General features: G+C 45.9%; 1 protein-coding gene across 2 annotated transcripts in view; it reads left to right on the top strand.

Annotated features, from left to right (window-relative positions):
- Window positions 1-23,213, top strand: part of Ddc (dopa decarboxylase) — an 86,996-nt gene that overhangs the window by 17,481 nt on the left and 46,302 nt on the right. For both annotated transcript variants that reach the window (XM_041669141.1, XM_041669142.1), the window contains exons 2-6: window positions 1,647-1,855; window positions 5,916-6,029; window positions 8,880-8,999; window positions 16,986-17,120; window positions 18,389-18,532. In XM_041669141.1, the coding sequence (XP_041525075.1) occupies window positions 1,655-1,855; window positions 5,916-6,029; window positions 8,880-8,999; window positions 16,986-17,120; window positions 18,389-18,532 (714 nt within the window). In that variant the 5' untranslated portion in view covers window positions 1,647-1,654. The remainder of the gene's footprint in view (window positions 1-1,646; window positions 1,856-5,915; window positions 6,030-8,879; window positions 9,000-16,985; window positions 17,121-18,388; window positions 18,533-23,213) is intronic.

The raw sequence follows: 23,213 nt of genomic DNA on the forward strand, positions 1-23,213 counted from the left end.
CATCATTGGTCTCTCCGTTCCGAGTCTCCCTGGACTTAAGTGGCAACTGGTTTCTCCAATCCTCCCTCCAGCATGCTGACAGCCATTGTGGAAATAAACAGCCTCTGAGCATGTGAGTCAATCCAATAAACTCCCTTTTGTAGTTAGAAGTATATGTATATGGTGGGTTTCACTCCTCTGGAGAGCCCTGAGTAATCCCCTTTGGCTACAATTCCCCATCTGTCCCTGGTGTTTCAAAGTTGAGGTCAAACTCTTTTCCCTATGCAATACTCTTGAATAAAAAGTCTGTCTTCCCATTTTAAAAAAGTGTCTGATGAATCATTTCTAACGCATTTAACATCACAAAATCTGTCCAACCCCCCTCCCATCCCAGACAATGGGGAGCATGGGGAAGTGCTGGGAACATGACATGAAGGTCAGCCCCATTGCTAATCACAATGGATTTGACTCATCCCCAGTACTTATTCTGATGGAAAATCCATCTTCAATTACAAAGCTCTGGACTAAGGGAGGGATTTAGAAATGTATCCTTTGTTTAGCATTCAATTGTCTCTCACAAATTTAGGAACTATTCAGGAAAGACACATGTTACAATTGGGGATGATAGGATTCTAGGGAGGTTGTCCATCTTTCTTGTTTTGCAAATACGTTTTGTTTTTTTATTGTACATAAATTCCAGATGTTCGGATTCTCCTGCTTGCTAACTTGTATCTGAATCCTCAGTTAAGGTTTACTGTGCCTTGCTGAGCAAGTGCAGAGCTGGGGAACCTGTGTGAATCATCAGAAGCACACAATCCCTCTGAGGTTGGACAAGGCTATACTCTGTCTGGTATTTCAGCTCCTGTGATGTAAATACGAGTCCTCTTTTTTTTTCTTTTCTTTTCACGATCTATTTTGATTCATCCTTTATGTTGTTACTGTTTTCCTTAGTGATTTCACTGTTTAAAATGACACTTCAAATGGACTGCCAAAGTGTTGGGATCCTCAGCCCTAGCAAGCTGCAGAAAGCCCCATGGAGAAAATGGCTATGGTAGCCAGCATCATTCAGGTTGTTGTGGTGTTGGTGATAGTTGCCTGTGTATATGGCGTGGGTGATGCGAAGAAAGCGCCATTCTGAAAAGCAGGTTGTAGGCAAAGTTGTAGGTCCCCAGGACATGGGATGCCAGGAAAAAACATCTCTAACTTTGGCCAGGGCTATGCTGTCCTGGGCTCTGGGCTGAGCTCACACAGTGATCATGCCCTCACCCACTCCTCAGGGGCTGGCATTATTATCTTCATTTCAGCTGATGAGAGTGGGGACTGGGAGCCTCAAAGCTCTTTCTCATGATAACACAGGGTACAGGCAGAATGTGGGCCAGTGTTTGCCTTTAAACTTGGAAGGATCCGTGAATGTGTGCTTCTTGCATTTTACTGAAATAAAAATAAATAAAACGATGAAGGTGCTTGTGTGGTCTTCACTGAGTGTCTTGTGAGGTGTGGAATCAGCATTGTGCTGCCCTGGGTAGATCCGGTGGCCTGTCTGTCTCGTCTAGATGTGGAAGAAAGCAAGGGCTGCTGAGTGGTCTCTAGGATGTAGTCACAGCCCCCTGGACCTGCCCCTCCGGTTCAGAGACTGTAAAATTTTGTGGGTTGATTTCTCTTCTCAGTTTTCAACATGGATTCGAGCGAATTCCGGAGGAGAGGGAAGGAGATGGTGGATTACATAGCTGACTATCTGGAAGGCATTGAGAGACGCCCAGTGTACCCTGATGTGGAGCCTGGCTACCTTCGGCCCCTAATCCCCACCGCTGCCCCCCAGGAACCAGAAGCATATGAAGACATAATCAAAGATATTGAGAAGATAATCATGCCAGGGGTGAGTATGTCTATGAGGTCAGAGGACGGCTGGGTTTATGCTAATATAGCACAACTGGAAGCTACAGTTCCAGTGTCATGAGGTCACGGAAGCAGATAGGTTAAAGAGAAATGCCTACCTTTTTTTTTTTCAGTCTCAACTAAGACAACTGAGATTTAGAGAAGTTAGGTGGTCCGTGAAGTTCTCGTGGGCTAGTCAATGATAGATCCAAATTACATGGGCTCCGAAGGTAGGGGGAGGGTTTTCTCCCAAGGCCCCCACAACCCAGTACTTGCTTCACCATACTTGGTTCCTAGTTATCCTATGAAGAAAAAAAAAAAGCTCCTGGTGGTTGATTGCAAATAGTTTAATTAATTATCCTAAATAAAGAAATAAAGGCGCTTGTAGCATTCTTATGTCTGTCCAAAGGTACTTTCATGTACCGAGGGAACATTTTCTTCAGTTTGGTTGGGCACGGGCCCGTGTCCACTGCTTTTGCCCAAGGCCACAGAATGGCTGAGCATCCTTGATAGAGAGGGATCAAAGGGCTGCAGCGAACCTCAGTGGTGTGTCTCCACAGCACTGCTTTACCCATCAAGCAATTTACCTAAAAGCCTATTCATTAACAGGATTCTGACCAAATGGGTCTGACCCTGATCACCGAATCACGTGTAAAGTCTGAGCTGGGTCTCTGCCCCCTTCCCCAGCACTTAGGTGGCTGCAGATCTAAGGGGAAAATGAGAAACAAACACGTGATCTGCAGGGCAGGGGGAAGGGAGCTGAGATAGCAGGTACTCACTCTTGTTTTCAGACAGAAGATGGAGGCTCTGGGGAGGCAGCTGGTCTTCAGCCTCAGCGCCTCTGTTCCAGAACACCTCTCACAGCCCCTGTCAAGTTTCGTCTTCATGAGATTTCCCCTGCCATTTGTTCTCTGAGTAAAATTAAAAAATTCTGACTCTGGCCTACAAGTTGAACAAATAAGCTAAGCCAGTCAGCACAAAGCCCGTGCAAGGAGGCACAGTCAAATGGCAGGCCACGGGGGAATACAGGAGCTGGTGCTGGCAAAATGTGCAGCTATAGGGGTCTGCGCACTATAGGAGTGTTTCCTGGGCAGAGCAAGAGTGTGCCCTGGGCTTAGCTCCCCGGGTAACAGTTTCAGGCAGCCTGGTGCTAGCCCTGTGGCTGACCCGCAGCTACATGAAAATTCTGAGTTGTGCAGAGCCGGTGTGGGACTATCCAGTCCGCTTGCTCTGGCTAGTCATAGAGAGCAAGGCAGAGGAGTGTCCTTCCAGTCAAGAATCACCCTGGCCTTCCCAGGCCCCGGGTAGTGAGGAAAGAGAGCCATAGGCAGTGTGGAGCCCTCCAGGTACCTGGAAGAGACTGAGGCCCTGGGCTCCAGCTGTGCCCCCTGGCCCCATACATTTGTACAGTCTTTGGCCTCTTCCTCTGCTGGCCCCTTGCAAGTTCCACTTTCTCAAGGCATTTCCGTGAAGACAAGCACGTTACCACTACAGATGTTTTGGTTTTTATCTGAACATTCTTTTTTTTCCCCCCCTCTCCCTCTTTCTTTTTTCTTTCTAAAGCCTCATGGGCCCCATTCCTGCTCTGCTGAACACATCACTCAGCCTGTGAAGTTCTCCAGAGCCTCTGAGACTCACTGTCAGCCTCTCCCTCCCTCCTTCCCTCCCTCCCTCCCCTTCCTGTTCTTGCTAACCCTGATTTTAATTCACTCTCACTTTTTTTTTTTTTATCCTCTCTGGCTCTGTCCCACGCCCAGGCCTGGAGACAGGCATGTAATGCGTCTTACTGGAATCTTCCAGTTTTTAATGAGCTATCCTGGTTGGTTATCTTTATAATCATAATCGGGGTTCCTCGTGCCACATATTGGCCGGTAAATGTCTAATATTGCGGTTTTACTGAGAAAAGACATGTTTACGTCTTTGCAAAAACGATGGAGAATGGCAACGCGTTAGTCAGCTCTCTGACCCCGTGACAGCTGAGAGGACAAACACACAGGGACAAGGTCCATTTTCGCTTATAGCTCTGGGAGTTCAACCAGGACTCGTTGGTCTTATAGCTTTTAGCCTGTGGTGAGCCAGGGCATCGTGGCAGAAGCACAGGGCAGACAGAGGAAATCTACTCGCCTCATGGCTGGAAAGCAACCCAGAGAAAGAGGAAGGGACCACCAGATGGGGACCTCCAGTCTCCTTTGAGGGCTCATCACCAAAGACCTAAAGGCCTCTCACTACCTCCCAATAGTGCCACCTTAGCACTCTTTGGGGATTCTTGAGAGTTGGACCCTAGCCAGATGTTATAAGAAAACACGTGGACTAGGTGACGTCAACATTTCTCAAGACCCAGAGGTTGGGCTCAGATGAGGGCTTTGTAGGTTATCGCAAGCAGCTCTGTACCCTCCAGTGGTAAGGAGCTAGCTCCCTGGTCTTCTCCTCTTCCTCCTCTCCCACCACCACACTTAGCCTGTTCCTCCCAATAGCTCCTCCTGCTCCTAACATCCAAGGCTCCTCGCATCCTGCAGACCCTTCCTTTCATCTTTACTTCAATGTTTACACGGAGAGATTTGAGCTCCCAGCTTCTATAGCGACAGGATCTCAGCCCCTCCTGCTCTCAGGGATCGTCTTTCCTTAGACCCTGGTGAAGAATGAGTGCTTGTTTTATGTCTCTGCCCCCAGTTCACTTTGTGAAATCTCTTCCCCAGGACAGGCACATCCTTTAAAAAAAATAAATCTATCATTTTAAAGAATGTCAGCCTAAGACTGTGCATAATGGCCTCATCACAGGAGTCTGGTGATAACGGAGGGTAGTTTCCATGTGGCTGCTTCTTACAGAAACCATACTGATTTCAGAGATCCTAAGGCTCAGCAGAGTTTTGTTTTATAATCAGTGAACAAGAAGAATTTACTTGACTGGAATTTGGAGGAGAAAGCTAGAGATGGTCTCGCTGCCTAACAATGCAGAAAGAAACCCAGTTCCTGGATTTGGGGAATCAGGAAGAAACCCTTTCTCCAGAATCTTTGGTTCAGAACTGTATAAGCCTTTTGAACTTTGGAGAACTGAGTACTATTTCTTTAGTCAGCGACAAATCGGAACAACAACTTTCAATGTTCCAAAGTTACACATTTTTGGTTAAAGTTTGGGGTGGGGTGGAAGTGTTAGAACTTTTCAAACAAATACAATGTCATTGCCCTCCATAGATTCAGGAATGGTTAGCTATAGTCAGTCTGATCTTTTCTTAGAAGGTCCCAAATTCCATCACAAGAGCCCTACTCTCATGACCTAAGTCCCTCACCAAGGCTTCCTAATACTGTCATTTGGGGCTGGCGATAAGGTTGTAGCACGTACATTGAAGGGGAAGATTCCACCCACAAACCAATCCGGGTCTGTGTGTCCTCACCACTGCCCTGGTTTCCATCATCCCCGGGATTCCCAGGAACACCACATCAGGGCATCTCCTCCCTGCTCAACCTGAGCTTTTCCTCTGCCCCTTATCCAGGCTTGGCATAGAGCAACTGTTTGCTCCCTCTGGGCTAGAGGAGGCGGGAGAGGCAGTGGCCATTGTGGGAGACAGAGGTAGCAGCTCCGCTTAAGGATGCTGATTTACCAGTGAGAAGGGACCACATTAAAGAAATCCTTTTTTTTTTTCTTAAAAAAAAAGAGGGGCATTAAAAACAAAAAGATAAATAAATAAAAAATAAACAAAAGCAACTGCTAGAGCCATTTTGGGAAAGCCAAGCTTTTTACTCCAGGACCTCAGATGTCTGGTTGCAGCACTTTCTCTGCCTAGCGCACCCAGCAAGAACCTGAAGCAGTATTGCTATCATTCCTGCCTCGAGGCTTCATGTGGTATGACAGTTGATATCTTATGAAAGCAGCATCTTCATCTTGGCTAGCAAAAATAGTCAAGCGCAAAACAGGGGGTCTGTCCACTACCGTGGCGATGAGGCGAAGCTGGGAAGTGTGGGACGTTTACATTTGATAAGCTTTGTCCAAGTTGTCTTCTGTGTGCATCCTCGGGTACAGCCTGACTCCTCTGGCCCAGAGTAACTGTTCCACCTCCCCACAGGTAACACACTGGCACAGCCCCTATTTCTTCGCTTACTTCCCCACGGCTAGCTCGTACCCAGCCATGCTTGCAGACATGCTGTGTGGGGCTATCGGCTGCATTGGCTTCTCCTGGGTGAGTATTGCCAAGACCCTGTGGTGGGGTCTGTGCTTGCATGGGGAGGTGATCCCTTTATAAACGGGACAGAAACGGGTGGCTCTGTTTGTCGCCTGTAGGCAGCAGGGCCACGTTGCAGAGAGTAGAGTCTGGGCCCCCAGGAGGGAGTTTCTAAGGGAAGAGAAATTCTGAAGGGGAAGTGGGAAAGGGAAGAAGGAGAAGGAAGAGAAAGAGAGAGAGGAAGAGAGGGTGGGAGGAGAAGAAAAGGGAGGGGAGGAAAGAAAAGAGAAAAGAGAAGAGAAGGGGAAGGGAGGGGAAGGGAAGGGAAGGGAAGGGAAGGGAAGGGAAGGGAAGGGAAGGGAAGAGAAGAGAAGAGAAGAGAAGAGAAGAGAAGAGAAGAGAAGAGAAGAGAAGAGATTCCGCACAGGGCTGTTTTGGGGTTTTTTTTTTATAAGCAATTGATTTTGATTCAAGGTTTCTGCAGCCCAAAGCTGGATCTTCATTCCCCTAAGATCAGCAGATTTCTATGCATGCTGAAGTCTGAGAATGCTACCACCTCTGTTTCATTCCATCTGTCCCCCACCAGGCTACTGCCCAGACTATCTGATGGGCAAGCAGGCAGAGCAAAAGTGTCTGGAAATAGGCTTAGGACTGCCTGCAGGCCCTTCAGCATTCCCTGTGTGAGGTCTCGCCCTACATGGAGCAAAGACTTAGAAAGTTCCCTACGCTGAAGGTATCCGGCCTAGGTCTTCCAGCTCTCTGTGTCCCAGCTGTGTGCTTCTGGAGAGATTCAAAGCAGATGCCATTGACTCTTAGGTTCTGGGGCTCCTCACACTATGAAGAGTTCCCCAAAGCCTAGAACTATCTTTGACTCTCTAGTTGTAGAGTGCCCTCCTGATGTGTGCATCAGAGCCCACTCATATTGACTAGTGTTGACTGAGGACTTGGGATGTAGGAAGGAAGGGCAACTCATGGTTCTCAGCAGCCAGCAGAGTCCAGCTGAGCCGGCTGCTTCACCACATGGCACCTGCTTTCCTTCAAGCTGGGCTCCTAGGAGTGGAGCAAGTGGGAGTCTCGGCTTATGGGAAGAGTTATGAAGGCCTCCCTCTCATCATCACTCTTCTGTCAGGCAACTGGTGCCTCCTTCTCCTAGGGACAGGCCTGGCCTAGGCTGAGGGTATCCTTTGCTTGAAATTAGATGCTGTAGCGGCAGGTTTCACTGATTGTTCTGCTGCTTCTGCATGTCTGTCTGGAGACCCAGCAACAACCTCTGATTTATCTGCCCCTCCGGAGTGGTCTCGTATGCTTTGAACAAGGAAATGCCTGCCTCCCTGTCTCAGAAGTTGTATTATTTAATAGTTGTGGTTCATAACGGGAAATGCCTGGAGTTCAGATTATCCTGGCTGCAGTAGAACCCCACCAGGATGGGGATGACCATCTGACCAGCAGTGAGAAAGTCCTCAATTCTTTTAGTCCTCCATGTGCCGTAATGCCAGAATTATGCCACAACTCTGGTCACCACCTTGTGCTCCTTAGGTACAGACCCAAATGAAAGTGGAGACTCATTTCATCTTTGCCTGGACTTAAGAGTACAGCATCACCTCCTGTGTGCAATGAGAGGCCAGAGGCCAGACACCAAGTCACTGAGGAATTAAAAGACTACATAAGCCAAGTAGCTTGTCTGGTGTTACCTAGCAGATGAAAGTAGCCAATGCCTGTTTCCTTGGCTCAATCCTGCATGCTACAATTCACTCGTAACCATAGGGGAAGGTCTACAAATAGACCTTGCTGGATTCTATTATAGATCAAGCTCACAGTGCACAGCAGGCAGGCATGGTGGAGTGAGGTTCACGAGGGTGCTAGTCCCCTTGCGCCAATCTGGATGAAAGAAGCTAAGTCTGAGACTGAGTTCAGGCACTTGAGGTCCATCTGAGTTTGGGAGATTTTAATCTGGGATTCAGTCAGAGTTGACCCCAAATTCCTTAGTATCTGGGACCTTGCTTGCTTCAGCGTTGGTTCTTAAAGAATCATGGCTGTGTGTGTGGTGGAGATGGGGAGGTTGATGTAGCCAAGAACTGTTCTCAGCTTACACCCTAAGACCTTCTGTCATGGAGAGGGGACGGGGATAGTGAGGTAAGTCAGAAGGGGCCCGGAGAGAGCTACCCACCATGGCTCCTTGTGTCATATCTGGAAGGAGTTGAGGAAGAGCAGAGAACTCCTTGTAAAGTTCTCTCAGTGCTGCCAGGCCCAGGCCCTGCTTCCAGGCCTCTTGGCAGAGCTAACCCCCAAGGCTCCTTCAGATCTCTGGGAAATGAGAACACAGCATTGTCTCAATCCATTTGCTGAGGGAGAACAAAATACCGTAGACCGAATCCTTTATAAACATTAGAAGTCTACTTGAGGGTGTGAAGAACATGCTACTGGCATCTGGCAGCGAAGCCTGCCGTGTGATTGCAGCCAGCGGCAGGCTTCCATGAAACAGACAAGAATTTGGGTGAACATCCTCTTTTCCATCTAGTCCACTCCTGAGATGACCCGTTTTCCCGTTTTCCATCAGTTCATGACCAAGGAGCCACGCAGGCTGGTTGACCCGTAACATCCCCCACCTCTCAACACACTTGGAGAGGGCTCAGGTTTCAACAAAGGAATGTGGGAAGACGTGCTCAAAAGAAAAAAAACCGGCGACCAAGGGATTAATTCCCCCTACCAAGAGTAAATTTGGGGGGACAAAAACAAAAGTGAAATTTTTGTTAAATTGATCAAGTAAAAGTTACCAAAGAAACAATGCTCTCCCGTGTCACCGTTTTGTGCAGAGGCCAGCTGCCCCGTGGCGGCGTAGGGCCTCACTTTCCCCCACCCCCACCGCAGGCTGCAAGCCCAGCGTGCACAGAGCTGGAGACAGTGATGATGGATTGGCTGGGGAAGATGCTGGAGTTGCCAGAGGCCTTTTTGGCTGGAGGAGCTGGTGAAGGGGGAGGAGTGATCCAGGTAAGACGGGGAAAGTGGGGAAGGCGGCCTTCTGGGCTTGTGGGCGCCACAAAGGACCTCAGCTGCAAACAGAAACCAGTGCCCCTGCTGCTGCTAGCTGTGCCCTTAGCTTTCTTCCAGAGAACAGGAAAGCTGGGACACCCTGGTCTGCAAGGACTTGATGGGAATCTGGATTTAGATCCTGGTGTGGCTTTCCACAAGCTGTGGGCGAGCACTTATCTCCACAGGCCCTTCTGGTAGATAAATCAGTGACTACCACATAGGCAGCGAATATTTTTGTTGGGCTATCCACGGCCGGCCACCACGCCTAAGCACTCTCCAGACACACTGACTCCTCCTAGCACTGTGAATTAGGTGCTCTATTTTATGACTGAGGAAAAAGAGGCACCGGACAACTGATACCTTACCCCCCCCCCACACCATTCTAGCGGGGAGATTATAGACCTTATGTCTGTGTATTCCAGAACCTAAAATCTTGCTGTCACCATCGGATCCTGTCTTTACCACGAGTGACAGCTGTAGCCATGCTTCCCCGTCTGTATGTGCTACTTGGCTGTATGTGCCGTTTGTCTGCGAGCCAGCAGCTTACCTAAGTCTCTAGCTATGTTTATGCATACATTTAATTCATTCTCCATATTCACGCAAACAACTGTAAGGCTTACATGAGGGCGCACAACAGATGCAAATGACAGCCGTGGTGAATTTTCCATTCCGCCAGGATCTTCAGAGTGAATGATTGGAATTTATGCTCTCCCTCCTTCCCCCTACCACCCTTTTTGAAACAGGGTCTGACTGTGTAGCCCTGGCCTGGATCTCACTATGTAGAGCAGGCTGGTCTTGATCCACCTGCTCTGTCTCCCAAGGGCCGGTATTAAAAGAATGTACCACCATGCCCCAGCAAATGTGAGCTTTTTTTTTTTTTTTAAAAAAAAAAAACATTTAGAGTAACACAATGAGCTACATTAACTCATCACTGCCCCTTATGCATTTTTCTCATGTCAAGTTCATGGTTGTAATGCTGAGAAAGAATTCTTAAGTTTAGAAAGAAGGATTTAGATGTATATATTGTTTTCTCTGAAGCTCCCAGTATAAGGTCAAGCAGTGATGGCTCCACGTATTTTATGGGTGAGAACCGTGGGGCCGACAGGAGAATGTCTTTGTGGAAGATCACATGTCTAGTGTGTCCAAACTAAATAGAAAGCAAGGCCCTCGATTTCTAGTCCTGAGACTCTTCAATAAGACCCCGCGTTTTAACCTTCCAACATATGACCTTTTCCTTAAGGATGCTACGCATAGCTTAGTGGCTTCAAGCACATTTTTTTTCCTATGGCTCTGTAAGTCTGACTTAGGTTTTAATGAGCTAAAATCGAGATTGTCATCTTAGAAGCCCAAGGGGAAAATCCATTTCCCCACCTCCTCAAGTTCTCTAAAGCCCGCCGGAATTCCTTGGCCTGTGACTCCTATCTCCATCTCCAGAAGCAGCTGTGTTCCATCTCACTGACCTTTCTTCCCCTGTCCTGTTCTGACTGCAGATGTGAAACCGGGTCTCCACTTTTAAGGACCCGTGTGATAGGATTGGGTCCACTCCGATAATCCAAGATAATCTTTCCAAGTCAGGGTTCTTAATGTTAATCACATCAGCAGAGTCCCTTTTCCGCTTGAAAGGTAAACAAGCTCACTGCCTGGGAAAGGGGCCTGGCATCTTGGTGGTGGGAGATGCGGTCTGTGTTGTGTTGCACGCTGTCTGCAGAAGAGCCCTGAAAGGGTTCCTAGCCTTTGCGGCCGGCCAGGCAGGAGAGAGTCAAACTCAGCAGGGCTCGGGGGCGGGATGGGGTGGGGGAGGGGGGGAGAAGGGGAGTGGGCTGGGAAATGTAAATTCTCCTTCTTTCGGTGCAGAGATCTGTGGGCAGGCCAGCAGTACTACGGCGGCTCAAACCACTTTCCATTCCTTGATTAGGTTACTTGGCCATAGCTGAGGCCCTGCAAGTAGGGAATGAAGTACTAGAGTCGGGTGGGCTGGGACTGCCGGCAATACCAACAGCTGAGGGGTTCAGGTAGGAGAATCAGGAGTTCCTCGTCACCCTCAGGGAGTTCACACCAGCTTGGTCCAACTTGAGACCCTATCTAAAAGCATTCTACTAAATGTTCATATATGCCGTCCCGTAACAGAAACACAAACGAAGACTGTGGGCCAGACTAAAAATGGCGACAGAAATGTTCTAGAGAAGTCCCACTATCATTTCTGAGGACCGTTTTCTTCTTTTCAGAGGTTGTGCTGGGCAGCCAAACCTCCTTGGCTAACAGGCCTTGTACAGGTTTTGCTGCCGCTTGAGAAGGGGCTACCACACAAGTCCCCGAAATGCAATCAGAGCCATTTCCACTAGGTGAAACCCCGGCGACTTCACCAGGCTCCCATGCTGAAATCCTGGTTTTCCAGGGATAGATACACTTGCTGTCCTTGACAAGGACAATCAAGTCAGAGTGTCCAGAGAAGAGACAGCCGGTCAGGGCTGCCGAGGCCAGCAGAGCTGTCTGCAGAGGCAGGGCCTGGAATTCTGGCTGATTTATTTCTGGGCAAGTATCTCATTCTTCACAGTCGGCCTGACCCCAGAGCAAGCTCTCCCTGTAGCTCCACACTCGACTGAGAGCTTAGCATTTGGTAAGCCCTCCTCATGACCGAGCTTTCTGTCTACCTGGGGCAGTCCCTCTGCCCTGTTAGTGAGTAGGCCACCTCCACGCTTCTCAGGAGCTTAAATTTCCAGACTCAGTACCTTTTCTACCTTTTCCATAATCTCTCGCTCCCTCTCTCTTTAAATAGTTCCCCCTCCCTTTTTTGGCCATTTTCTCCTCTATATTTTCAATAATTGCTTATGGTTTTCTGTGTATCTCTGTAATTTTCCACATTGCCAATTTACTATCTTCAATGTCAGTTTTGATTACACTTTTTCACTTTTAAAAATTATTGTGCCCTCTGTATTTATGGATAATGGGCACTCGCTGGAGAAATGGGAAAATGCAGCAACAATTTTAGAGTATAATTCTCTCTAGGTCTTATCCAGTATCTTTATATTTGTGAGTTATATAAATCGAGATGATACGATACATACACGTTTTCTGCACAATGTTTTATTTTGTTATATCTTCACCGTTTAAATATTTAGTTTATCATTATTAATTACTATTATTATTATTACTACCATTGTGTGTGTGCATGTAGGGTGTGTGTGGATACTCATGCCATGACTCTCATGGGAAGGTCAGAGGACAACGTTGTGAAGTCAGTTTTTCCTTCCACCTTCATGTGGGTCACCAGGTTTGCAGGGCAGCCTAGCCATCTCACAAACCCTCAGACATTTAAAACCAAGATATTTCTTTCCCTTTATTTTGGTTTTCAAGACAGAATTTCTATGTGTAGCCCTGATTGTTCTGGAACTCTCTCTCTGTAGACCAGACAGGCCTCAGACTCACAGAGATCCATCTGACTCTCGTCCATCTGCCTCTGTTTCCCTAGTGCTGGGATTAAAGGTGTGTGCTGCTACCGCCACCCAGCTAAAACTTTCTAAAACTTTATCTTAATTTGCATTTTAAGTTAGAAAATGAAGCAATGGGCTTCATTATGGCATTTCCATACACGTGGTATTATACTTTATTTTTATCCACCCCCTTTCTTCAACACCTATCCCTTCTTATTCCTCTCATTCTGGTCCCCTTCTTGACCAAATATTTTTTGAGAATAATATTACTGTACAATTTTTTATGATGTGTCACGATTTATGTAAATACTACCTAAGATATTCATGTCACATTGCACTCTTCAGTCTTGTAAGATTTCAGAGGACAGTCTTTAGGATAAGGGGCAACAGTCTTCCAAGACCATCAACTTCCTTCATGCGACACATCTGTCATTCACCAAGACCAGAACATAACCACAGAAGAAAGCATTTCGGGGTCGCTTGTCATACGGCGAAGCCAATTTAATTTTTTGAGTCTTTAGTATCCAAAGATGGATCTTCTAGTTTGGTACTTCTCAAAGGATTTTACAAGTAGCTAAGTATATTGAATGACCACAACAAACCTGTGTTTAGTCTATTTATTATGCTTTATATAATCAATTTTTATCCTCAAAATAGTTATAAGGATTCATTGCACTATCAACCATAGTTTTCATAGCAAAAAAGAAAAAAAAAACAGAGGCAGAAACTAATCAAAGACAGTGTGTAAAAGGTGATTCGGAGTGTTAATGCCAACTTGCCCAGGCTCTTTGCTTATGACATTGTGTGGAGGTTTGAATGTTACCGTGGGTTAAACCATCTTTAAAGACAATCTCATTTGTAGAAGGTTCCAGCCTTAGGTTAGGACTAATTCTGGCATCTCTCAGACCAAGCTTCAACAAAGCCCTTGTGAGTTCAACCCACTTAGTTTGGGTTGGGGAGGGGGAAAAGCAGACTTCCTTGTGTTTGCTGCTGGGAGCTGGCCCTTTTCAGCTCGCCAGGTTGATTGTCTGTAATTTGTGTAGCCTTAAAGAGCCGGAGCCCAGTGACAACCCGCGAGGCAGCCTGCCTTATCGATCCCCTCAGAGCTGTAATCACAGCTTAGCATTGGTGCAGCAGTGGGTGTCTGAGCCCAAGGCACACCATCATTGTGAGGCCGGACAAATGAGACCTGCAAAATGGGTCTCTTAATTGGGTTTGAAAGCTCTCGTGGAAGAAAAGCTGCCAATTTCTTACCCTGTGTGAGGTGACATTTGTAAAACCTAGAAGATGAAAGGACCTTTCGGCTCAGACCATCAGCAGTCTTGAGCATCCACTCGCCCAAAAGGTCCCTCCCACCTCAGAGCAGGCTTGCCATGGCAACCTTTGTCTGCCTGAAGCAAAGGCATCAGTGAGCCACACAAAGACGCGGGGGAAAGTGGTTCCAGGTAAAGGAGGCAGCGAGTGTGTGGGCTTAGCTGGATGCAGCTCAGGTCTGTTCAGTTCCCCACTTCTCCGCCACGAAGCGCAATGTTCAGCCACTACTTTCTTAACAAAGAACAATTGCTCTCTCTTTCTTCCCTCAGCAAATCCCCACTTGCAGAAAGAGACAGAGCCACTCACCTTGATGTTCAAGTGTGCCCGAAACCGATCTGTAATGGCACGTTGAGGTTCAGTGCTCAAGATAATCTCAATAATTCAAAGATTATTTTTTTTCCACTGGACTTCGTTGCTGTTTCTTAAATCATTTTTTTTTTTGTTGACAAAATAAAGAATTTTCTCTCAGAATGTGGACAGTGCCCACTGAACTCATAGTGAGCTTGGCTTGCCCTGGTGTGGCATGGCCACTCAGAATCATTCATTACAAAAGAAGTCCAGGGCTCTAAAGAGAGGATGGAACGGCAGACAGGGTCTCACAATGTAGCTCTGGCTGTTCTGGAACTCACTCTGTAGACCAGTCTGCCCTTGAACACACAGAGATCTGCTTGCCTCTGCTTCCTTAGTGCTGACATTAAAGGCGTGGGCCACTACTTTCAGGTTTTTCTTTTTTACCCTCTTTAAAAAAAATTTTTTTCTTAAAAATATTTACTTTTCAGGACTGGAGAGATAGCTCAGTGGTTAAGAGCACTGATTACTCTTCCAGAGGACCAGGGTTCAATTCCCAGCACCCATATGGAGCTCTCTACTACCTGTAATTCCAGCTCCAGGGGACCTGACAGCCCCATAGCAAAACACTAATGCACATAAGATAAATAAATTTTAAAATATATATAGAGAGATTTACTTTTTTTTTTTTTTTTGAGACAGGGTTTCTCTGTGGCTTTGGAGCCTGTCCTGGAACTAGCTCTTCTAGACCAGGCTGGTCTCGAACTCACTGAGATCCGCCTGCCTCTGCCTCCCGAGTGCTGGGATTAAAGGCGTGCGCCACCACCGCCCGGCGAGAGATTTACTTTTCATTTTCCATACCAACCCCAGTTCCTCCTCCTTCCCCAACACCCCCATAGCAAAACATTAATGCACATAAGATAAATAAATTTTAAAATATATATAGAGAGATTTACTTTTCATTTTCCATACCAATCCCAGTTCCCCTTACTTCCTGCCCCCTCACCTCCCCCGCTTCCCACCCCCATCCACTTCTCAGAAGGGTTCTACCCACTTTCTTTGAAAAACAAAATGTGGCCAGAGGGACAGAGATAAGCAGGACTGGGATGCACAGGAGAAGGGGGAGATGCTGCTTCTGCCTTCAGAAGCTTGAATTTCCTGAAATAGCTGCCAGTCTGGTCAGCCAGGCCTCTTTGACATGGTCCGAGACTGTGCAAAACAACCACTTGTGAAAGTACAGCCTGAAGGGGATGTGTGAGTCACTCAGATGCTGGGTGAAGACCGTGGTCTATCTGTTTATTTGAACTCATGCGTTACTGCTGCAGAAATAGGAACACACGTATCTAGCTGGAAAACCTACCCCATTCCTCAGGGAACAGGAGTCGATTCAGAAGAGAACGTAAAAACGGTGGCTGGGAGATCAAAGGGGGAGATCATGATTGATGAAGGAGAAAAAATATTAATAAGAAAAAATTTCATTTCTGCACAATCCACTGTGCTGTACATTTATCTGGAAAATTCCATGCTCTTATAAACTTTCAGAATCAGCAAAAATATGATGGGTTTCCCCCCTGGGATTTGTCTACCGAGGAAGCTGAGCACAAATGCTAGGAGGTACCAGGAAAGACCGAATGGAGCTATGCTTTTAGCCATCCCTGACTCGAGCTGCAGGTCCAGGGAATGTTACAGAAACCCACCCAAAGATAGAAAACTTTAAAAAGAGGATTATCTTACAACTTAAACGGGGTAACACGATGGGCACTGACTATTTCTCTCGATCACTCTCAGGCTCGAAAGAGGAATTGCGTACAATTCCTTTTTACTTTGCTGAGCTAGGTGGTTGAGATTTCGTGCAGTGGCTCACTAGGCCTGCCGCAACAAAGCGCAGAGCAAAGACGGCTGAAACAACAAGTCCATTGCCTCTGAGTCCTGGAAGCTAAAGCCCGAGACCAGAGTGACAGCGGGATTGTTTTCCTGAAGTTCAGTTTTGAGTTTTTTGTTAACTAGCGTCTCACTTCTGTCTTCTTGTGGCCTTACCCCTGTGTACATCATGTCTGCTGGCTAGTTTTTTATTCTCAGAACAGCAGTCGGATTAGATTAGGGTCTACCCAAAAAATTCAATTATTACTTTAAAGGTCCCCTCTGTCCCTCCCTCCTTCCTTCCTTCCTCTTATCTTCCTTGCTTTCAGCCTTCTTTTCTCACGGGTATTTTTGAGACAATCTCATACTGTAGCTTTAGCTGGAACCCAAGTTAGCCTTGAACTCACAGTTATCCTCAGACTTCAGGCTTGTTAGTGTTAAGACTACACGTGTGTACATCATGTCGTGTAGACCATGGCTGGCTTTAAAGATCTTATTTCTCTAAATACAGTACATTCTGAGATGCTGAGGCCTAGGGCCTCAATATGTCGAGTGCAGGAAGTGAGAGAGCACAACCCAGCCTGTTCCATGAAGGATTGGGAGAAACTGTCCAAGTCCACCTCCGTGTGTCAAGGAAAATGCATTCCTATGTTATAAGCAAATACAAATTGTTCCATCCACATGCATAGGAACACAGAGCAGGGATTGGGCAGGGTGCCCTGGATCAGTCTCTTCCTCTGATGGAAGTGGAGACAGTGTGTCCCAGACCAGGCCTAAAGAGCCCATGAGAGAACACCTGCAGAGTCTTGTATATGCTACAGGATCAGAATGTTAGCTCGCTGGGACATAATATGGATAAAGCAATGTCAAACTAATTACAAGAGCTAAACCAGCCCCTGCAGATGTGAGATGCAAAAACGAGTGAATTTTGCAATTTCTGGCTCAGATTTTAAAGGAAACTATGGACACAATAATATGTCTTCCAACAGTTTAGACAGAGGTTCTTGTGCAGAGTTTCCAATTTCATTTGACCTTTCTCTCTTGGATTCAGGGGAGTGCCAGCGAAGCCACCTTGGTGGCCCTACTGGCTGCTCGAACCAAAGTGACCCGCCAGCTGCAGGCAGCCTCCCCAGAGTTGACACAAGCTGCTATCATGGAAAAACTGGTCGCTTACACGTCTGATCAGGTGAGTGTGCTGGGGTGGGCATTGGCCCAACACTCCCTTACCCCCCGACCCCGGGGCTGAATCCAAGGAACAGTTAGCATCATGTCAAATCCAAGAGCAGTTCCTCGGGGATCAGGAGGGGTGAAACTTCTTATTCTATCGTGGGAGCTTGATAGATCCAGTCAGAAATAAAGTACACATGTGGTGAGCCCGCACAACTGGCTGCGGACCATCTCTGCAGTGTGGAATTGCACTGTGCCCCTGTGGCCTGCCTTTAAAGCTCCGCTGTGGAAAAATTGGAAGTGAGGCTCCAACCTGATGCCAAATCCCAGCTTTGTAAATCATGTACATTCTCAAAGCCTATTTTTTTTTCTATTAGCAAAAGGAATAAAAGCAGAGTGCTTGCTGTGACCACTCAGTCCAACTTGTGGCTTGAGAGGACTGACTTGGAGTTCATTATCATGCTCATAAAATTCTACAGACAGAAATATAGTAGTTTTAGCTCACTTACTTTATTTTCTTGACTTTTTGATTAGCTATTTTATATTGTTCCTTTTCCTTCATTTTATTTTATTTTAGATTTTATTTATGTATTGGGTATACAACATTCTGCTTCCATGTATGCCTGAAGGTCAGAAGAAGGCACCAGATCTCATAACAGATGGTTGTGAGCCATCATATGGTTGCTGGGAACTAAACTCAGGACCTCTGGAAGAGCAGTCAGTGTTCTTAACCTCTGAGCCATCTCTCCAACCCATTTTTCTTCATTTTAACCTTGCTAGTTGTTGGGTTTGTTTATTTTTTTATATTGTTGTTTGTTTCCTTTTTCAAGGCAGAGTTTCTCTGTGTAGCCCTGACTGTCCTGGAACTCACTCTGTAGTTCAGGCTGGCCTCAGACTCAGAGATCTGCCTGTCTCTGCCTCCTAAGTGCTGGAATTAAAGACATGTGCCACCAGTGCCCTGCACATTCATCATACAGCCCTGCCACCTTTGATGTGCATATTGCTACATATTTAAATCTACATATATTTAAAATCACACAAAAGAATGAAAAACTTAGTCAATAGAGAGCCAACACTTCACTCTTGGGAGTATTTGATTCATTAGATTGAAAAGCAAGACTCTAGGATGGAAACCAGTACAGAAAAGAGTTGACTTCATAAAGGAGGAGGAGAAGAAACCAACTCTGCCACCTTCATGGGGCATCAAGAGCCCGGGTCAGGCGCTCTGCACGCTCAAGAGCCATGGGAACACACCCTCAGACTCAGCTCTACTTATTTTCCTTGCAGGCACACTCCTCTGTAGAAAGAGCTGGGTTAATTGGTGGAGTAAAGTTAAAAGCAATCCCTTCGGATGGCAACTTTTCCATGAGAGCTTCTGCCCTTCGGGAGGCCCTGGAGCAAGACAAAGCTGCTGGCCTGATTCCATTCTTTGTAAGTTCAATGCTTGTTGGATATGACACTGTGGGATCGGATCCTCTGGGTTTTGCGTGGGTCTAGGGTAGAGTTCAAGGCATGCGTGAGTGCATGTGTGTGTGTGTGTGTGTGTGTGTGTGTACATGCGCGCGTGTGTTCTAGGAAGAGGTAGTCATTGTCTTCACTTGTTGCAGTGATTTGAATGACAAATGACCCTTCTTGGGCCAGGCATTTGAACACTTGGTCCCCATTTGGTGACATGGAGTTTTGTTGGTGCAGCCTTTCACTAGGAGTGAGCTGTGAGAAAAAAAGCCTTACACCATTTCCAGTTCATCTCTGCCTATTGCTTGAGGCTCAAGCTGTGAATTCTTGCCTTCCTGCCCCTGCCGCTATGCCTGTTGCATGCTGTCAAACCGACATTTTGGACTCTAACCTTTTGCAACAGTGAACTCAAATCAAGTCTTCCTTCTCCCGCTTGGTCATGGTGCTCGATCACAGCAACAGAAAGTAACTAAGATACACGGCTACCTACAGGTAGCTACCTACAACTCCTCACACTCCAAAGGATGCCCTGAAGCTTACAGTCACACAGTCAACCACGGTCAAAATCAGTGGGCCACATGACAAAGTCAAACAATGTTGAAAGTAAGGAAGAGACATCTAAGGGGGAATGTCAGAGGGAGAAAGGAGATTGGAGGGAATGGGGGCTTGGAAGTAACCAGAATGTGTTATATACATTCATGAAATTGTCAAAGAATAAAATTAATACGATTACATTTAAAAAATAACCACTTGAGGCTTTATTGCCTGGGTTTGTTGCTCTCAGCTGATACTAAGAAGGTTCCTTTGTGGGAGGCTTGTGAGCAAACGGGGAATTACGCTTCCGATGTAAAATATCAATACCTAGTCAAATGGCAGGCTGGCTCTTCTGTGCCTAGATATGCATTCTAGAGGGGGTTGCACCTGGAGTTTGAGAATTGTTGTGTTCTTGACGTAGCCACAGCGCTATGCTCTGCCTGGGACTAATATGTCATGTTTGAAGCCATTGGAGTGTCATGGCTTTGGCTCTATGGATATTGTCTGGCTACAGAGTGTTACCAGGGGAGCTTCAGGAATGCAGGCTCCAGGATCATTTTGGAAGCGCGTCTGTTGGTAGAACCAGGCATAGGTCATATTTAATAGCAATTCTAGTGTGCATCTGGGTTTCAGGAGGTTATTCAGAACCCCCTTTTCCCTTTTAGTTTCCAGTGACGGGGAAGGAACCCAGGGTTTCTTGGAGTCGCCTTAACTCCTCGTGTAGGGTGCCTACATCCAAACCCTATTATTATGATTTTTAGTAAGCGTATAAAATAGGCTGCATTCCATGTGGATTTTTAAAACACCCTCCGTGTGAAGTGATGCGTCCCCAAGCCTGTGCTTCACACCACACCCCCGTCTCTCTCCCCATGTAATCCCCCTGTCTCATTAGGCTCCTGTCCACCTCACACCACCTGTGTTCTGCTAACCTCTTAGCCTTAAGCTCTTTATTTCTCCCTCGTCCCCCACAGCAGGCCCTTCCTACTACCCTTCTCTAAGGGCTCCAAGGTAAACACACAACTCTGAAGATGGCTGCTAGGATCCAAACACGGGAGAGAAAATGTGGCTGTAATCTTTCTGGGTCTTGCAAGTTTCGTTTTTCCTTAAAGTGGAAGGAAACTCTGCCGTGTGTAAAAAACGCATCTTCGTTAGCCTTTGATGAACGGAGAGGCGGCGCATCCCATTTGCTAGCCATCGTGAGGGAGGCGGCAGGCGATGGAAATGGAGGAGCAATTGTGTCTGGAGTAGGAGGTAGAGCCCTGTGGGCGGATGCCCTGGAATGACGTAGCTGGGTCACGAGGCAGTTCTACTTCTCGCTTTCTGAGAAACGTCATACTGATTCCCATGTCCCAACGGCGCCAGTTTGTATCCCCACTAACAGTTGAGTAGTGTTTCCCTTTTCTCACAGCCTCGGAAGTATCTTTTGTCATTTATTTATTTAGGCCATTGGGACCGGGTAAGGTGAAATCCCCAAACAGTTTTAATTTGCATTTCCCTGATGGCTTAGGATATTTCTTAGCCGTGTGTATTTCTTTATTTGAGAACTCTCTCCCGTGTTTAGCCCGCTTTTAATTGGATTGTTTGTTTTCTTGATGTTTCGGTTTATTAGCCCCTTATACATTCCTAGGCACTGATCCTCGGTAAGATGCATAGCTGGCAAAGATTTTCTCCATATTCTCTATGCTGCTCCTTCCCTCGATGTCCGTTGCAGCATAGAATCTTTTTAATTTCATGCTCTACAGCTTGTCAGTTGTTGGCCTCATTTTCTATACAGTCAGGATCCCTGAGAAGTCCATGTCTCTGAGTCTATATCCTGAACTATGCTTTTTATTGTTCCCTTTAGATGTTTTCAGTACAGCGTTGAGGTCTTTGGTGCATTGAGAATCGATCTTTTTGCAGGGTATAAAATAAAGATCAAATTTCTAGGTAAGATGACACCTACAACCACCTGATTTTGGCAAAGATTAAATAGACAAAACCCCCATGAAGGCTGGAGAGATGGCTCAGAGGTTAAGAGCACTGGCTGCTCTTCCAGAGGTCCTGAGTTCAATTCCCAGCAACCACATGGTGGCTCACAGCCATCTGTAATGAGATCTGGTGCCCTCTTCTGCTGTGCAGGCATATATGCTGGCAGAACACTGTACACATAATAAATAAATCTTAAAAAAAAAAAAAAGACAAGCCGGGCGGTGGTGGCTCATGCCTTTAAAAATCCCAGCACTCGGGAGGCAGAGGCGGGCGGATCTCTGTGAGTTCGAGGCCAGCCTGGTCTACAAGAGCTAGTTCCAGGACAGGAACCAAAAGCTACGGAGAAACCCTGTCTCGAAAAAAAAAAAAAAGACAAAATCACACTGAAAAAAAAAGACCGCACCTTTAACAAATGGTGCTGTAAAAACTAGAAGTCTCACTTTTTAATTAAGGGAGGCTTGCTGTTAAGAAGTACCTCCTTCCTCTGTAACAACTGCTACCCAGTTCTCCACTGGTTAATCACTGACGATTAATCACCAAAATTAATCACTGATGGATTTAAATGTTATTTACCATCTTAGTAATTGTTTTCTGTTTGGCTCACTTATTTTTTTCTCGACTTTTTTGACATTTTAAAAATTGAGTGTTTTTAAGTTGTTCCATTCTCTTCCTTTTTATCTTGCTGGTTATATATTATTTTATTATACCTTCCCATCACCTTTTGTGTGATTATTAGTATACATTTAAATCTATATGTGCTTAAAGTCTACTAGACATTGCAATTTTACAAGAGCAACATAAATTTAGGTAAATCTACCATATCAGCCCGTTAACACCCATATGTTTTATATTTCTTACTTTCTTCTGTTTGAAAGACATTCAGAATTTATTCTAGTGAGTCGACAATGTGGTCTTCTGGCTTTATTTTCATGAAAACATCTTTCTTTGCCATTTGCTTTTGGAAGATAATTTTACTGATAGAATACCCTGGCAAAAACAACCTAATGACAGAAGGGTGCTTTTGCTTTGCTTGATTTTTAAGATTTTTATTTTATTTCGCATTTTACTTGGATGGACTCTGTGCATCGCTTGTGTGTAGTGTCCCTCGTGGTCGAGGGTATTAGTTCTCCTGAAACCGGAGTTATAGATGACTGTGAGCCTCGGTGTGGGTGCTAGGAATCAAACGACAGTCCTCTGGAAGAGTAGCCAGTTCTCTTAACAGCCACCTTTCAAAGTCCTGCTTGGGTATTTTGAGCCCTTGTTTACTGTGTTTGTATCTTTAGAACTATGGAATCCCCAACTACTCAGTTAGTTAAACTACTGAAATGTTTGCTGGGTGGTGGTGGTGCATGCCTTTAATCCCAACACTTAGGAGGCAGAGGCAGGCAGATCTCTGTGAGTTCGAGGCCAGCCTGGTCTACAAGAGCTCGTTCCAGAACAGGCTCCAAAGCTACAGTAAAACCCTGTCTCAAAAAACCAAACCAAACCAAAACAAAAATACTGAATTTTTTTCCCCCTGAAATAATCTTATTTCCTGTGGTTCCTTTTTTTACTCTTGCCTTCTTGTCTCCCATTATCTTCACAATCTGGTTTGTGTTCTAAGAGTCTGCAATATTGAAAATGTTATAGAAATGGGATCATATAGTGTGTGAAAAACCGAGATTAGCATCTTTTTAACTCAGTCATGTGCCTTTGTGGCCTCCCCCACACCAGGTATCGCATGTCTTCCTTTTTACTGCTCCGCCACAGATTTGGTACCAGGCTATGTTTAACCCACGCCCTGTTCGCCCATCACCTACTGAGAAATGCTTTGATTTGCTCTCATTTTCCAACTACTGTAAATCAAATATCTGTGAATATCAATGCATAGGTATTTGTATAGAGAAACAGTCTTATTTTTTTGGGGTTACATTTTTAAAGGAATTAAAATGTTCTCTGGACTGACTGTCTTGTTTTGCATACCCACTATTTAGCTTGAAAAAAAAATAGGTGCTTTTGCTTCCTCGCAAGCCTTTTGGTGCAGTCATTTTTTATTTTAGTTCTATCTAGGAGGGTAATATCTCTGAAGACATAATCATTTTTTCTGATTACTGTCAGTGTTAAATATCTTTTCATATGGATATGTGCCATCCGTACATTTTTTTTTGTTAGATGT

Source organism: Microtus oregoni, unplaced genomic scaffold (assembly GCF_018167655.1).
Source record: "Microtus oregoni isolate MIOR12 unplaced genomic scaffold, Mior012 000019F_ref0000042, whole genome shotgun sequence".
NCBI lineage: Eukaryota > Metazoa > Chordata > Mammalia > Rodentia > Cricetidae > Microtus > Microtus oregoni.